Source organism: Chiloscyllium punctatum, chromosome 19, assembly GCF_047496795.1.
Source record: "Chiloscyllium punctatum isolate Juve2018m chromosome 19, sChiPun1.3, whole genome shotgun sequence".
In the NCBI taxonomy this organism is placed as follows: domain Eukaryota; kingdom Metazoa; phylum Chordata; class Chondrichthyes; order Orectolobiformes; family Hemiscylliidae; genus Chiloscyllium; species Chiloscyllium punctatum.
Genome location: NC_092757.1, coordinates 54,310,124 through 54,327,918, shown reverse-complemented (window position 1 = coordinate 54,327,918; position 17,795 = coordinate 54,310,124). Strand labels below are relative to the sequence as shown.

The following is a 17,795-nucleotide window of genomic DNA, read 5'->3' as shown; positions in this document are numbered from 1 at the left end:
GCTTCTTGGAAACACTCTTCCATTCTCTTACTTTCTCCATTTCCTCCCATCTGTTTTGATCATGCCACCTTCCACAAGGTACCTCAGAAATGTCCAACTTCTTCCTCAACCAAGGATTCCACATCACATTGGTTGACTGGGCCCTCAGCGATATCCAACCCATAGCTTGCTGCCACCCCTTCTCTTCCCTCCCACAACAGTAATAGGGACCCGTCATCCTCATTTACCACCCAACCAGCACCAACATCCAAAGGATCATAGCCACCAGTTCCACCAACTCCAGCAGAATGCCAACACTACACACCTACATTCTCTGTCTGCAAAAATGACAGAGCATCCTGTTGCTTGCCACTTCAACACACCAGCATATTCCCTGGCCAACATCTACGACTCGGAGTTGCAATAGTCCTCCAGCAAAGCTCACCACAAGCTGGAAGAACAGCATCTTATTTTCCACTTGGGGTCCCTTCAGCCTTCAAGACTCATCATAGAGTTCAATAATTTTAGGGGCTGAACACCTTCTTCTATGTCTTTATCCCAGCCCCACACACTAGGCCTGGTCATCACATGGGTTACTAACATAACCATCCCATAATCAGCAACTAATCATCCCAATTATCAGCAATCGATTCCCCCAGGCTGACCGTTATCCATTCCTTTGTCTATCCAACTGTTTTCCTTCTCTGGGCCACATCTCCTCCTATTGTTTACTCCTCTCCTTCCCCCATCTTCAGCATATATACCAACCCTTGCCCAGCAACAAAAACAGAAATCGCTGGAAAAGCTCAACAGGTCTGGCAGCATCTGTGAAGAGAAATCTGAATTAATGTTTTGTCCTGGTGACCCTTCCTCAGAACTTCCCAAGCAACAATCAGTTCTCAGAAGGGCCACTGGACTGGAAACATTAACTCTACTTTCTCTCCATGATGCTGCCAGATCTGCTGAGTTTTCCCAGCAATTTTTCTTTTGTTTCTGCCTTTTGAGAAAATCTAACTTTATAAACTGCGCATCTATCAAGACTTTGTAAGTCAAATAAACTGTTTAAAATGCTCTCAAACCTCGAAAGGTGGCCATTCAGGGACAAAAACTAACCAACACAGATATCCAGCAAATAACAATAGACAGCAGAAATATTTGCATCATCTATAAATACAGGTGAGATACCTGATGACTGGAAGGTGGCTAATGTTGGGCCTTTGTCTAAAAAGGGTTTTAAGGAGAAACCAGGGAACTATAGACCTGTGAGTCGGACTTTGGTTGTGGGTAAGTTGTTGGAGGCGATTCTAAAAGATAGGATTTATAAACATTTAAAGAGGCAAAAACTGATGAGAGATAGTCAGCATGGTTTTGTGTGAGAAAAATCATGTCTCACAAACTTGACTGAGTTTTGTGAGGAAGTTACCAAAATGATTGATGAGGGCAGAACAATAGACAATGTGTACGTGGAATTTAGTAAAGCCTTTAACAAGGTTCTGCTTGGCTGAATAATTAGCAACGTTAGGTCACATGCAATTCAGGATGAGCTTGTCAATTAGATATATAATTGGCTTAAGGTAGGAGACAGAGGACTGGAGGCCTGTCACCAGCAGTGTTCCGCGGGGATAAGTTCTGGAGCCCTCTTTTGTGTGTCATTTATATAAATGATTTGGACGAGAACGTAGAAGATATGGTAGGTATGTTTGCAGACCACACCAAAATTGGTGGCATAGTAGACAGTGAAGGAGGTTTTCTAAGGTTACAAAGCGATCTTGATCAAATGGGTTGATGGGCTGAAAAATGGCAGATGGACTTCAATCTGGATAAATATGAGGTATTGCATTTTGGTACAATAGGGGCAGGACTTACACAATTAGTGGCAGGGCCTGAGGTAGTGTTGCAAAACAGAAGACCTAGGGGTTCAGGTACATAATTCTTTGAAGTTTGCATCATATATCGACATGGTGGTTCAAAAGGCATTCTAGCATACTGGCCTTCATTGCCTCCTTTGAGTATAGGAGATGGAAAGTCATGTTGAGGTTGCCAGGACATTGGTGAGGCCCCATCTGGAGTACTGTGTACAACTCTAGTCACCCTGCTCTCGGAAGGATATTATTAAGCTAGAAGGTTCAGAAGACACTTATCAGGATGTTGTCCGATATGGAAGGTTTGAGTTATAAAGAAAGGTTGAATAGGCTGTGACTTTTTCCATTGCAGCATAGAAAGTTGAGAGATGATTTTAGGTTTACAAAATCAGAGGAGTATAGAGAGGGTTAATGGTGGGTGTCTTTTCCCCATGATGGGAGATTTCAAGACATGGGGCATATGTTTAAGGTAAGAGGAGGGAGATTTAAAAAAAACGAGGGGCAAATTTTTTCACAGGGGTGTAAGGTTGCATATAGAATGAACTTCCTGAGGAAGTGGTGAATGCAGGCAGAATTACAATGTTTAAAAGATACTGAGAGAAGTACATGAATTGGAAAGGTTTGGAGGGATATGGGCCAGAAGCAGGCAGGTGAGACTAGTTTAGTTTGGGATTATGCTCAGCATGGACTGGTTAGACTGAAGTGTCTGATTCCATGCTGTATTATTCTGTAACTTCATGTGTCAGGTGCCAACTTGATTGAGCTTATGTTTGATAATTTTGCTGTGGTCAAATGGTCAGCCATGGTGGCAATATTATCTTCCTGCCCCACCATGCTCTCCCTTTCCAAATAGTCAAGCAATAACTCATGGCATGGAATCCTTAACGCTAATTAAGGGAGTCAGTATTCAAGTATCCTTACCCCTCCCTTTGATGGAAGTTTTAGAAGACCACTGCAAATACCCTCTCTCAGAATTTCCTCAAAATTAAATCAAAATTCAAAATGCAAACTCACAGAAGAATTTTAGAATCCACATATCACAGGAAAGTAAAAACAATCAATCACAGTTACTTCATAATTATCTAATTCAGCTCTATATTCAATCAGGTTTTTAAACAAGGAAGCAGCTCCTTTCAGCAGACAGCGTTGTGCAATAATCTGGCGTGCTTAACGGAAAGATTCAATTAATGGAGTCACTCTTGCAAAGTAAGAACATTGAATAGCTCTGGTCTGTTAGGAGAGTACTGTGACTGTTCACACAGGGAATGGGCGCACAAAATCTATAGGATATAGCTGGCTCAAGGAGTATTAAATTGCTCAGACCACAAAGAATTTGGCCAAACTATACGCTAACATTTTTTGCTTTAACTCCCACATTTGACAGCAAATGCTAAAAATAACACCAAGTTGATTTTACAATGGGCATTGCCCACTCTCTCAGTCACCTCATCTTTCTTTGTTCTTCACTGATAAATCCAGACAGATTCAGAGTATGCATTTTGGGAAAGTTCAAAGTTATGCTTCTCAGCCAAAAAACATCACAGCTATTTATGTACTCCCAACTTCCAAGTAACTCATCCCTTGGAGATGCCTTCCACGCTCAGCTGCAGCATGAATTGTTTTTAGAAACTTGAACTATGTAGCACCATATCAAATCAAACGGAATCTGCAAAAATGTTTCACATCAAATTTACTATTTGACACTGGTGTAATATTGGCAAGTTCAGTGGGAGAACCTTTTGCTTTTCAACAAATATCCCTCTGGTATATTTGATGGACATATCAATGGTTGAAAGAGCCTCCACCATGCTACCTGAGGGACAGAAAGTAAAGTGGAATACATATAAAAGTGCAAGTAATAAGCAAACAGATGCAGAGTCTGCATTAAATCATATTAACTGACAATTCCAAATGGGGCCTCAGCATTGTGGGAAGATTATTTTTATTAAAAAAGCAAAGGGACCCACTCCTGATTGTTACTGAGCTTCCTGCTAGGAAATGCATTTACGGTGGTGTGATGGCAGGACCGGGGTTTGATAAAACGAGGGGAAATACTACAGCAACACATGGCAATACAGCATAGAGGTGGGAGTTGGAAGTGAAAGGGGAAGTATGAGATGGGGAAAGAAGTGGGGGGAGGTGGTATGTGAATACAAAATATAATGCTTCTGAAACCCTGCCGTAGATAGCCAGAATTAGTCAATGAAGCAGAGACTGACATTGCTGTCAAGACATAGCAGCAAACATGAGAAATCGTACAACTGCACGTGTAACCCCTTTGTACGAAAGCAGGTCGCTAGCATATTCAGTAGTTTGTCCTAGTACAGGGGACATAATGAAAATCAGCAAGAATACACAAGTCTCAGATGGAGAATCAGGAAACCACAGTCCGTTCACGCCCAGAGCCCAGTCAGTGGGAAACAAGCAGGACTTGAACAAGAGGTTTTTGTACTCTCACCAACTCCACCCAAAAAGGATATTTCTGGCATGTTTTTCCTTCACTGCGACTTCCTGTGCATTAATAGCCTTATTGATGCTGACGCTCTGAAAAAGTGGAGAGGGAAAAACAAATCAGTTTTTCTCAAAGCATTAATACAATAAAATAATTACAAACAATTTGAGATTTGCAAATTTTATTTCCCTTTTCTTTGAGGCTTCACTTCCACAGGCAGCCAAAGAGCACCTCAATGAAATGAGCATTCTTCAATTCAAGGCTTGGCAGTCAGCCACATGGGCTAATTGGCTTTGGAAGCATTACAGCTGAGGTCAATTTCATCCTTATATGTAATTTTCAAAAGATAGCCAACGGCTGTATTAGTCTAGAAACGCCCAATCTTGTCAGATCTCGGGAGCTTAGCAGGGGCCCTCTTGAGGCACAGTGGTAGTGTCCCAACCTGTGAACTGGAGACCAGGATTGAAGTCCCACCTACTCCCAAGGTGTGTAATAACATAACATAAGAAAAATGAATCCATTTTAAAATGTCACTGGAGCCCTCTTGTAGTGCAGTGGTAGCATCCCTCCGTGGACCAGGAGCATGGGTTCAAGACCCACCTGCTCCAAGTGTCCAGATGATCTTCCTTATGGAGGGCACTCTTGTGTCGGAGTCCCTTAACCCTGGACCAGGAGCCTGGATTCAAGTCCCATCTGAACACATTGATTAGAAAAATAGGGTTAAATGAAAAAAAAACTTAAAAAGATAGAAACTCATGTGGCATACTGATAGTGTTTTTACCTCTACACAAAGAGGTCAGGATTGAAGTCCCATTTTGTCCAGAGGTGTGCTATAATACCTCCGACCAAGTGGAGTAAAAATAAATACAACTTTTACAACTAAGGGTTCTTGTGGTATAGTGGAAGTGTCCCTTCCTGAACCAGGTTCAAGTTTCACCTGTTCCAGAACTGTGAGATAACATCTCTGAGCAGGTTGGTAGCAAATAACTAACTTTCTACTTGGGATCACTGATCATCTTCCTCCATCCAACTTTTCCTTCAGCAATTACTGTCTGGAGATGAGTAATGAACAATGTCAGCTTGAGCTTAGTGCTTATGTGGAGAAAGTGAGGACTGCAGATGCTGGAGATCAGAGCTGAAATTGTGTTGCTGGAAAAGCGCAGCAGGTCAGGCAGCATCCAAGGAACAGGAGAATCGATGTTTCGGGCATAAGGGCATAAGGGCATAAGCCCCTCTTCAGAAACGTCGATTCTCCTGTTCCTTGGATTCTGCCTGACCTGCTGCGCTTTTCCAGCAACACATTTTCAGCTTAGTGCTTATGTACTTTCTATGATCCAGGCAACCAGTTGAGTTCAGTCTTACTAATTCTAATTAGATACCTGCCCTTAATCATTTCAGCTCCTTCATGCAACACAGGAAAATAATTAGTAAACAGTATCCATTGTATAAGAATGAATAACCATTGCCGGTGAAATCTCCAAGTGCACCTTTCATCCTACTCAGCAAGACAAAAAGCAGAGCAATGCAGCTTTCTGCAGGTAATCAGACACGGTGAGAGGAACTTCGGATTGCGCTGCAAGTTCTACTGTTTTCTGTTATCATTTTAATCTGCAGCAGTGTGTGGTTGTGCAGAAAATGGGGAAACAGATCCTAACAAGTATCTTTATCTGGAGTGCAATATAGGAGACAGTGGGTCAATGACACTTGAATTTCTGTCACAGTGAGATCCAAAGGCTGAGGACCTTGCATCGGAGTTAATGCCAATTTTTTTCTCTCCACGGGTGCTGCCTTAGCTATTGAATATTTACAGTTTTGGCTTTTCTTTCAGTTTTCTGGCAGCTACAGTATTTTAGCTTTTGCTCTTTAGGGAAGGGGTGGAAAATATTCTGATGAACAGTGATAACACGATGTCACCCAAACAGGATTAATGATATTGAGCAAAGAGAAAACAAGCAAAAAGGATGAAAACTAGAATTACTGAATGTCAGAGACACACCAAAATGTCAAGATCATTTCAAGTACACAAATCTAAACTTGTCCGTGGATGTGGTGTAGAAACAACAGACTTAGATAAACACTAATCACAGGAGATTAATCTAGGACAAACCCAAAAAGGTACCCAACTCCACTCCAGATCAGAAGTCATACGAGCTTTTTCACAAAGAGGATGCTTGCAAAAAGCTTTGACACGCAACTGAATTGATTAAATGGCTTACAGTCATTGCTGCATTTGCATGGATATCCTGACCTCTGTGTTACTAATGGGCATGAAGCATTTCAACTCTGACCTATTGTGTGCATCATGACATAAAGCACTCCAGGGACTCAAGCAACCTCCTTGGGAGATCAGATCCAGATGGTGATAAAGGGATGTTGGCTACAGTGAGGGAACAGCTCATGGGCTGTGTCAGTTTTGGTTTCATTGTTCCAGAGAAATGGAATTCTTGCATGAAGTCCCAAGAAAAGTAGAGGGTCAATTTCTCAACTTGGAGTTCACGAGAGAGAGACAGCTAAGGCAGGGATAAGAAGAAAAAGCATGAAAGAAATTCAAAATAATTTGACAGTGACCATAAATAGGCTTACAAATTTTGGATCCAGCAAAGCTCCTCAATCAGTCACAGAATACAAGTAACAGAAAATAGTCTGTCAAGCAATTTATTAAGTCAGAGGGTGACATAATGATGAAACAGAAAGATAAATTACTTGTTTTCAAAAAGTGAACGAGAATACAAAGCTAACAAACGCAGAATGATGGCTGTAAAGCTCTTTGAGATGACCCAAAGGCAAAAGAGGCAATCTGCAAGTACTTTCTTTTCTTTAAAGCTAAAGAAAACAATCAAGGGGGGGGGGGGGGGGGAGGGTTAATGGTCCAATCATTCCCTGCCTAACAAAAAGCAACAGCACATACTGTTATTTGGTTTACTATTCCCTGAAAGCAACTGGAATACAATACCTCTGCCCTATGCTGGTGGCCAAGTGGTGATGGAGGTGTAATAAATTATAAAGGAACTATTAATCCTGGAACCCAGGTAATGTTCTGGGGACCTGGGCTTGAATCCCATCAAGACGATGTTGGAATTTGAAGCCTGGTTGGTTCACACCACATTCCATAAGCTGCTTTGGACACCAGACATCAGGAGAGATGTACTGGCCTTAGAAGGTGTGCAGCATACACTTACCTGAATAATAAATGGACCCCAGGGGTTACAAGGAGACATTACACTAATTACAGGTATGTTCCCTTGAGTTTGAAAGATCAAGGAGTGTTTAGACTAAAGTTCATGATATTAACATGATCAATTAGGGTTGATAAACTATTTCCACTGGTTTGGAATCCACTGGAGCACACCCTAAAAATTAGAACGAGATCATTCAGGATTAAAACTAGAGAGCACTTTAAAACACTACGTGGCATAAGACTGGATCTCTCTTTTCCGTGGGACAATTAATGTAAGGATAATTGTTCAAACTTAAACCTGACAACAGTAACTTTTGTTAACTACAAGCATTCTAGTACATGGGGAGAACATAAACTGGAGTCAGACTGCAGATCAGCCATGATATCATCGAATGGTGGAACAGGTCCAGGACCTAAATGGCTGACCCCTACTCCTCTGTTCTATTCCTATCTTAAACACAGACAGATGGCAAACTGTGATAACATTGGTTCTTAAAATCACTAAACAATGCAAATAATCTTGGGCAGCACAGTGGCTCAGTGGTTAGAACTGCTGCCTCACAGCATTAGGGTCCCGGTTTCAATTCCACCCTTGGTTAGTGTGGATTTTACACATTCTCCCTGGGTCACGTGGGTTTCCCCTCACAGTCCAAAGATGTGCAGGGTAGGTGGGATTGGCCGTGCTGCATGGTCAAGAGTTGAAAATGTGTTGCTGGAAAAGCGCAGAAGGTCAGGTAGAATCCAAGGAGCAGGAGAATCAACGTTTCGGACATGAGCCCAGACCAACCAACCCAACCACCCCGTGACTCAACACTTCAACTCCCCCTCCCACTCCACCAAGCACATGCAGTTCCTTGGACTCCTCCATCGCCAGACCATAGCAACATGACGGCTGGAGGAAGAGCGCCTCATCTTCCGCCTAGGAACCCTCCAACCACAAGGGATGAACTCAGATTCCTCCAGTTTCCTCATTTCCCCTCCCCCCACCTTGTCTCAGTCCCAACCCTCAAACTCAGCACCACCTTCCTAACCTGCAATCTTCTTCCTGACCTCTCCACCCCCCCACCCCCACTCCGGCCATCACCCTCACCTTAACCTCCTTCCACCTATCGCATTTCCAGCGCCCCTCCCCCAAGTCCCTCCTCCCTACCTTTTATCTTAGCCTGCTTGGCACACCTTCCTCATTCCTGAAGAAGGGCTCATGCCCAAAACATCGATCTCCTGCTCCTTGGATGCTGCCTGACCTGCTGCGCTTTTCCAGCAACACAATTTTCAGCTCTGATCTCCAGTATCTGTAGTCCTCACTTTCTCCTGCATTGTCAAGAGTGTCTAGGGAATATGTAGGTTAGGTGTTTAGCCATGAGAAATTAGCAGGGATACAGGGACAAGGTGGGGGTAGGTCTGGGTGGGACCCTCCTCAGTGGTTTGGTGTGGACCCAATGAGCCAAATGGCCTGCTTCCACACTGTAGGGATTCTATGATTCGATCAGCCAAATGATCCAATGCAGCGAAGATGCCTTGCTCGAACTTGTGCATGAAAATGTTGGCATATGGCAACAGCCATGGGGACCAAAGTTGCACGCCAATATGCCAACATTTTTATGCACAAGTTCAAGCAAGATTTCTTCACTCTGCAGGACTCCAACCAATGCTGCACACCAGATATATCGATGACACTTTCTTCCTTGGGATTTATGGTGAGGAATCACTGAAGCAACTACATATAGATATCAACAAGTTTCATCCCATCATCAGACTTACCACGGACTACTTTTCAGAATCAGTCTCTGCCTTGGGCACTTGCCTCTCCATCAAGGACAGACATGTCAGTACCTCACTTTACTGCAAGCCCACAAATAACCTCAGGGTGCTGCACTTCTCTAGCTTCCATCCAAAAAATATCAAAGAAGCCATCCCCTGCATATATACAGGATCTGCTCAGATGAGGAAGAACGCAAAGATTTTGAAGGATGCCCTCATAAGACCAGGATACAGTGCTTAACTCATTGATCACCAGTTCCACTGTGCTGCAGTGTAAAACCACAACGACCTCCTCAGAAGACAGACACAGGATATGATCAATAGGGTACCCTTCGTCGTTAGTAATTCCTCGGAGCAGAGAGAGTACACCATGTTTTTCATTGATGACAATGAGCATTCCCACATCTCGGTGGCATGGTGGCTCAGTGGTGAGCACTGCTGCCTCACAGCACCAGGGTCCCAGTTTCGATTCCACCCTCGGGTGACTGTGTGGAGTTTGCACATTCTCCCAGTGTCTGTGTGGGTTTCTTCCGGGTGCTCCAGTTTTCTCCCATAGTCCAAAGATGTGCACGTCAGGTGAATTGGCCATGCTAAATTGCCCAAAGTGTTAGGTGCATTAGTTAGAGGGAAGCGGGTCTGGGTGGGTTACTCTTCAAAGGGTCAGTGTGAACTGGTTGGGCCAAAGGGCCTGTTTCCATACTGTAGGCAATCTAATATATATAATCTCCATTTCTTGCATTCAAACAACCGCCAAGACTTAAAGAGATCATTGTTCGCAGCAATCCACCAGCCTTCAGGGCAACATTGACCATTGCTGTGGCAACCTCTGAAAGACATGTCAGATCAATGCCATGGATACCACCATCACACCCACCATGCACATGGCAGATACTCATGTGACTCCGCCAATGTCTACCTCCTACGCTACAGATAAGAATGGCCCAAGGCATGGTAGATTGGTGAGACCATGCAGATGCTATAACAATGGATGAATGGACACTGTGCAACAATCACCAAACAGGCATGTTCCTCCAGTTGGGGAACACTCCAGCGGTCAAGGACATTCAGCTTCCAACCTTTAGATAAGCATCCCCCAAGGCACCCTTCAAGATAAACATCAACACAGAATCGCCAAGCAGAAAGTGATCGCTAAGTTCGGTATACATTAAGATGGCCTTAATCATAATCTTGGGGTCATGTCACAGTACATGTGACCCCATCACACTGTTCTGTATCTATAAAATATTCCTTCCTGTCCTGTTTTAACACCATGACCTTGATAAATTGTTATGCTCTCTTGACCTTAATTAACCTGTGCAGTTTTGAATTATTTATTGCTTTGGTTAGACCCTTGGGATGTGACTCTTGTACCTACATATTATTTCAGTCAAATAAAAACCAAAAGAACAGTGGATGCTGTAAATCAGGAACAGGGGTTGCTGGGGATACTCAGCGGGTCGGGCAGCATCTGTGAAGAAAAAACAGTTCACGTTTTGGGTTTGGTGACCCTTCCTCTGGCTTTTCTTCATAGCTGCTGCCTGACCTGCTGGGCTTTCCAGCAGTTTCGGTTTTTGTGTCATGATAATCCAGTCATTTGGTTCGTCTCCAGCACCAGCTTATTTTTTTTAAACTTTTAAAATCTTTCTGCCTCATTTAGTCAGATTGTAGGTCATCCCTTCAGTTGTTATTCAGCCATTGACACTTTCTCACACCCTCTAACACCTGCTGTTCACATTGTTCACCTGCTGAGACTTCTTATTTCACACTCCACTCAACATTTGTATGATCTTTTGATCTCTGTGCCCATAAATTCTGTGTTGTGTGTGCTTCCACCTCACTTCACCTGATGAAAGGTCTACGTTCCAAAAGCTTGTGATTTCAAATAAACCTTCTGGACTATAATCTGGGGTAATGTGAGGGGAAAGGGACTGGAGGGGCAACTTTTTCACACAGAGGGTGGTGCCTGTATGGAACGAGCTGCCAGAGGAAGTAGTAGAGGCTGGTACAATGACAACATTTAAAAGGCATCTGGATGGGGACATGGATAGAAGGGTTTGGAGGGATATGGGCTGGGGTGGACTGGATTGGGTTGGGCTATCTGGTCGGCATGGACGAGTTGGATCGAAGGGTCTGTTTCTATGCTGTACATCTCTACAACTCTATGTGATTTATGACTTTATCTTTCAACAATCGCAACAACTTGTGTTAATAAAAAGTGCCTCGAACACAATACTTACAAAGATGCTTCAGAACTACATTCTGCAGCAAAATCTGAGACAAAGTAAGTAGTTATCAGGGCAAATGGCCAAAAGCCATTTCTGAAGTTTTCTGAAGAACGTCGTAAGGGAGATAAACAACAAAGACCAAGAGTTTTAATGAGAGAATTATCAATGAATGCAAAATTAAGGTACATATGTATGACTTTAAATCTGCATATAGATTGGATAAATCAAATTAATAACAATAGTTATAGCAGGAATTCCTGGACCAATACATTGGGGAACCAACTAATGAACAGACCATTTGAGACTGGACATCGTGTAACGAGAAAGAAATGAATGACTATCTAGTTATGCAGAAGGGTGACCATAATGTGATAGAATTCTTCATCAAGGTGGAGAGTGATGCAGTTCATTTTGAGGCTATGGTCCTGAATCTAAATAGAGAAAACTACAACTGTATGAGGCATAGGTTGACTATGATGGATTGGGGAATTTCACTTGAAGGGATGACAATGGAAAAGCAATAGCAAATATTCAACAGCACATGGGTGAACTACAACAATTGTTCATTCCTGTCTAGCACGAAAGCAAAGTGGGAAAAATGCCCAAACCATGGCTTTACAAGGGAACTTAAAGATAGTCTGAAATCCAAGGCGGGGCATACAAATTGTGCAGATATACAACAGATCTGAGGAGTTGCAACAGTGTAGAATTCAGCGAAGGAGACCACAACAGGATTAAGAAAAGGAAACTAGAATATGAAAACGTGCAGGGAACATAAAAACTGACTGTATAAGTTTCTACAGGTATGTGAAGAGAAAAAAATTAGTGAAGGGAAATGTAGTCCCCTTACAGTCAGAGACAGGAAAGTTATATTGGAGAACAAAGAAGTGGTTGATCACCTACATACACACTTTGGTTCTATATTTACAAAGGAGGACACAGGTAACATACCAGTAATGTTGGGGAACATGGGATTTAGTGCAAGGGAGAAACTGGAGCAAATCTATTTTAATAGGGAAATAGTACTGGGGAAAATTGATGGGACTAAAGGCCACTAGATCCACAGGGCCTGCTAATCTATATCTAAGAGTACTTAAAGAAGTGGCCCTAGAAATAGCGGGTCGGCATTTTACAGTATTCTATAGACTCTGGAACAGCTCCTACAGATTGGGGTATTGCAAATATTACACACCTATTCAAAAAAAAGTGAAGAAAGGTAATTGAAGACCAGACAACCTGACAGAATGCTGGTGTCTCTTATAAAAGATTTAATGGCAGACAACTTGGAAAATTGTGGCAAGATTGGACAGAGTCAGCATGGATTTATGAAAGGAAAATTATAGAACAACAAAGAATATCACAGCATAACACAGGCCCTTTGGCCCTCGATGTCGTGCTGGCCTTTTATCCTACTCCAAGATCAGACTAAACTACATACCCTTCATTGTACTAATTTCCATGTGCCTACCCAAGAGTCGCGTAATAGTCCCTAATGTATCTGACTCTACTACCACTGCCAGCAGTGCATTTCACACACCCACCACTATCTGAGCAAAGAACCTACCTCTGACATCTCCCCTAAACCTTCCTCCAATTACCTTAGAATTATAACCCCTCATGATAGACATTTCCACCCTGGAAAAAAGTCTCTGGCTATCCACTCCATTGATGTCTCTCACCATTTCATACACATCTATCAAGCCACCTCTCATCCTTCTTCACTCGAATGAGAAAAGCCCTGGCTCCGTCAACCTTTCTTCACAAGACATGCTATCCAGTGCAGGCAGCATCCTGGTAAATCTCCTCTGCAACCTCTCGAAAGCTTCCATATCTCTCCTGAAATGAGGTGACCAGAACTGAACACAATATTCCAACTGTGGTCTAACCAGGGCTCGCAAGGAGCTGCTGTATAACCTCGTGGCTCTTAAATTCAATCCCCGTTAATGAAAGCCAACACACCATACACCTTCTTAACAACTCTATCAACCTGGGTGGCAGCTTTCAGGGATCTATGGACATGGACCCCAAAATCCCTCTGTTCCTCCACACTGCCAAGAATCCTGCCTTTAACCCTGTATTCTGCATTTAAATTTGACCTTCCAAAGTGAATGACTTCACATTTTTCTAGGTTGAACTCCATCTGCCATTTATCAGCCCAGTTCGCATCCTGACCTTGCAACCTATAACAGCCCTCTTACACTATCCACAACTCCACCAACCTTCGTGACATCGACAAAATTACTAACCCACCCTTCCACTTCCTTATCCAAGATACTTATAAAATCACAAAGAACAGAAGTCCCAGAATGGATCCCTGCAGAATGCTACCAGTCACCAAGCTCCATACTGAATGGTTCCCATCTACCACCACCCTGGCTTCTATAGGCCAGCCAATTCTGTATCCTGACAGCCAGATTTCCTTGTAGTTTCTGAATGAGCCTACCATGGGAAACCTCATCAAACGCCTTGCTAAAATCCACGTACACCACATCCACTGCTCTATCTTCAGCAATGTGTTTTGTCATATCCTCAAAGAATTCTATAAGGTTTGTGAGGCATGACCTGCCTCTCGCAAAGCCATGCTGGAAAAGCACAGCAGGTCAGGCAGCATCCAAGGAGCAAGAGAATCGACGTTTTGGGCATGAGCCCTTCCTGTTCCTTGGATGCTACCTGACCTGCTGCGCTTTTCCAGCAACACATTTTCAGCTCTGATCTCCAGCATCTGCAGTCCTCACTTTCTCGCAAAGCCACGTAGATTATCTCAAATCAAACTACGGTTTTACAAGTAATCATAAATCCTATCTCTCAGAATCCCCTCCAATACTTTGCACACCACAGATGTAAGACTGAGTTGTTTGCAATTACCAGGATCATCTCTATCCCCTTTCCTGAACAAGGGAATAATATTTGCCACCCTCCAATCATCTGGCACTACTCCAGTAGACAAAAAGGATGCAAAGATCATCACCAAAAGTATAGCAATCTCTTCCCTCGCTTCCTGTTGTAATCATGCTCAACAGACCTTCTGGAATTCCTCGAGAATGTAGCTAGTAGAGGTGATAAGGAGGAGCCAGCAGACGTGATTTATTTGCTCTTTCAGAAGGCTTTCAATCAGGTCCCAGATAAGGGATTAGTGTGCAAAATTGAATTGCATGAGATGAGGGTAGTGTAGATCAGTTTTAGGACCCCAGCTATCACAAGATATTAATTATTTAAATGAGGGAACTCAATGTAATATATACAAATTTGCACATGACTCAAAGCTGGATGGGAGGGTAAGCTGTGAAGAGGATGCAGAGCTGCTTCAGTGTGACATAGACAATTAAGTGAATGGGCAAATGCAGTATAAAGTGGATAAATCAGAGGTTATCCACTTTGGAAGCAGAAAGCAGAAGGCAGATTATCTGAATGAACATGAATTGAGAGGATGAATGCACAGACCTGGCTGTCCCAGCTGTTGAAGATAAGCATGCATGTGCAGCAGGCTCTGAAGGTGACAAATGGTTTGGTGGCCTTCATAGCGAGAGGATGGGAGAACAGTAGGAGGGATGTATTGCTGTAATTGTACAGGGCCTTACTGAAACCACACCAGCATGTAAGCAGACCCTTCGGTCCGACCAGTCCATGCCGACCACAATTCCAAATTAAACTAGCCCCACCTGCCTGCTCCTGTCCCATATCCCTCCAAACCTTTCTCATTCACGTACCTATCCAAATGTCTTTTAAATGTCGCAACTGAACCTGCATCCACCACTTCCACTGGAAGTATATACCACATACGAACCACGTACTGTGTAAAAATGTGGCTCATGTCCTTTTTGAAACTTCTCCTCTCACCTTAAAATATGCCCCTCCTGTTTTGAACACCGCCCACTCTCGGGAAACTAACCTTGTTGTTCACCTTATCTCTGCCTCTCATGGTTTTATAAATCTTGAGGTTACTCCTCAAGCTCCTACACTCCAGTGAAAAAGGTCCCAGCCGATCGAGCTTATTTTTTATAACTCAAATGCTCCATTCCTGGCAACATCCAAGTAAATCTCGTCTGGACCCTCGAATAATATCCTTTCTACAGAAGTGCAACCAGAACTACACACAGTACTCTAGAAGAAGCGTCACCAAAGTCCTGTGCAACCTCAACATGACGTGCCAATTCTTTTACCCGAAGGTTTGAGCAAATAAATGCAAATGTGCTGAATGTGTTCTAAACCACACTCGCTACATGTGACACAAACTTCAAAGAATTATGTACGTGAACCTCTCGGTCTCTCTGCTCTGCAACACTACCCAGAGCCCAATTATTAATTGTGTGCAGTTTTGGTCTCCTTATCTGAGAAATGATGTTTCTGCTACAGAGTGTGCAGAAAATGGTTACCAGAATGATTCCTGGGATGGTGGGATTGATGTATGAGAAGCAATTGAATTAATAAGGATCCCATTCACTTGGGTTCAAAAGAATGAGGGGGATCTCATAGAAACCTATAAAATTCTAACAGGACAAGACGGTGAAAATGTTCCTGATGATGGGGGAGTCCAGAACTAGGGGATCACTGTTTCAGGATACACAGGATGAACTATTTCAGATTGAGCTGAAGAGAAATTCCTTCACCCAGACAGTGCTGAGCCTGTGGAGTTTGTGACCAGAGATAGCAGTCGAGGCAAAATCATTGTGTGATTTCAAGCAAGCGACGGGTCCAGCACTTGGGGCTCAAGAAATCAAATGATAGGGTGGCGAAAAGTGGCAATATACTATTAAGTTGAATATTCAGCTGTGATCAGAATGAATAGGAGACTAGGCTTGAATGGCCTACTCCTATTCTTATTTTTTATATTTCTGTATTTCTATTAAGAGCTTGAGGACTAGGAATCTCAAGGAACAAATTCCCATTGTGAAGCAATTAAACACCAGGGATTCTCAAGAGGCCAGAACTAAACGAATATAGACTTTACAGAGGTGTGCAGGTTTGAAAACAATTGATGGGACCGGGTCATGGAAGTTTATGAAAACAAGGGTGATAACTTTAAACAAAAGCAAAATATTGCAGATGCTGAAAATCTGAAATAATATCCAAAAATACTGGAAAGGCTCAGCAGGTCAAGCAACAACTCAGTTCCAATGAAAGGTAATCAATCTGAAACATTAACTCGGTTTCTCTGCACAGATGCCTGCCTGACCAGAGCTTTCCTAATGATTTTTGTTCTGAAACAAGAACTTTAATGTTAAAGCATTGTATGACTTGGAGTCAATATAAGTCAGTGAGCACATCAGGGGATACAGGACTTGCTGCAAGTTAAGACACAGAAAATCAATTCACTTGTGGTACAGTCTCTCTGACTCTGGGTCAGGAGATCCAGATTCAGGTCCCAGTTACTCCAGAAGCTCTGAACAGGTTAATTTTTTTTTAAAAAAGGGAAGACCTTAAGATAGTACAATGAGAGATTCCAACCAGACTGGAGCCCCCAACTTCTGAACATTCGACTTATGAATGCTCATACTAATGGGTACAATCTCACAAAGGAGTGTAATTTTAAAGATCTCATATGAAAACATTTCTAGTTTGAGCATCAAGAGAACAATGTTTGTCACAGAAACTGAGATCGAAATCATGGAACTGCCCCCAGTCACACTCTATGTGCACCTGCAGCAGATGGACTGTAGTAACTCACCATCACCTTTCTCAAGGACAAGTAGGGTTGTGTAATAAATGCACAACTTGTTAATGATATTTAGGTTCCATAAAAGAGCAGAAACAAAACAAAAAAAAATCAATGTTTTCAATCCTCCACATTACTAAACGGAAGGAAAAGGTTTTGCTCATCCTGACCACCAGTACAGTGGAAGACTTGGGAGAGATGGTGTTGGAACAGCAGAGCATTGTCAGCATAAAAACTGCATCTAAAATGTTTTCAGATGATTGTGTCAATAGAAAGCACATACATTGAGAAATAGCAGACCAGAAATAATGTTCTGACTTTATTTTTGCTTTTTAAAATACACATGAATACTAAATTGTTAATGAGGCAAAACAAAAGCGAAGGACCCACAAGCTGCAACTGATGAAGCTGTCAGAGGATGTCAAAGAACCTGAAGAAATCAAATAAACACAAGAATAAACAAATTTAAGATACGAGGAAGAGGTTGGGATAAAATAAATGAAAATACTTTTACACTACATTAGAGTCACTGATTCCCTAATCACACAGCTGGCCAAGATGTCAAGTAAATGTGTTTCACTAGAGGCAAATAGCTACTAAGACAGCAGTACAAAACTTATTTCAGTGAAATAAACTTCAATGAACAATGGACGCCTTCAGAAAAAGAATGTCAGCATAGCAGTGT

The 17,795-nt window shown here is 42.6% G+C and overlaps 1 protein-coding gene across 2 annotated transcripts in view; it reads right to left on the bottom strand.

Annotated features, from left to right (window-relative positions):
- The window catches only part of hip1 (huntingtin interacting protein 1), a 348,681-nt gene that overhangs the window by 199,371 nt on the left and 131,515 nt on the right, over nt 1-17,795 (bottom strand). For both annotated transcript variants that reach the window (XM_072589441.1, XM_072589442.1), the window contains exon 2: nt 4,322-4,385. In XM_072589441.1, the coding sequence (XP_072445542.1) occupies nt 4,322-4,385 (64 nt within the window). The remainder of the gene's footprint in view (nt 1-4,321; nt 4,386-17,795) is intronic.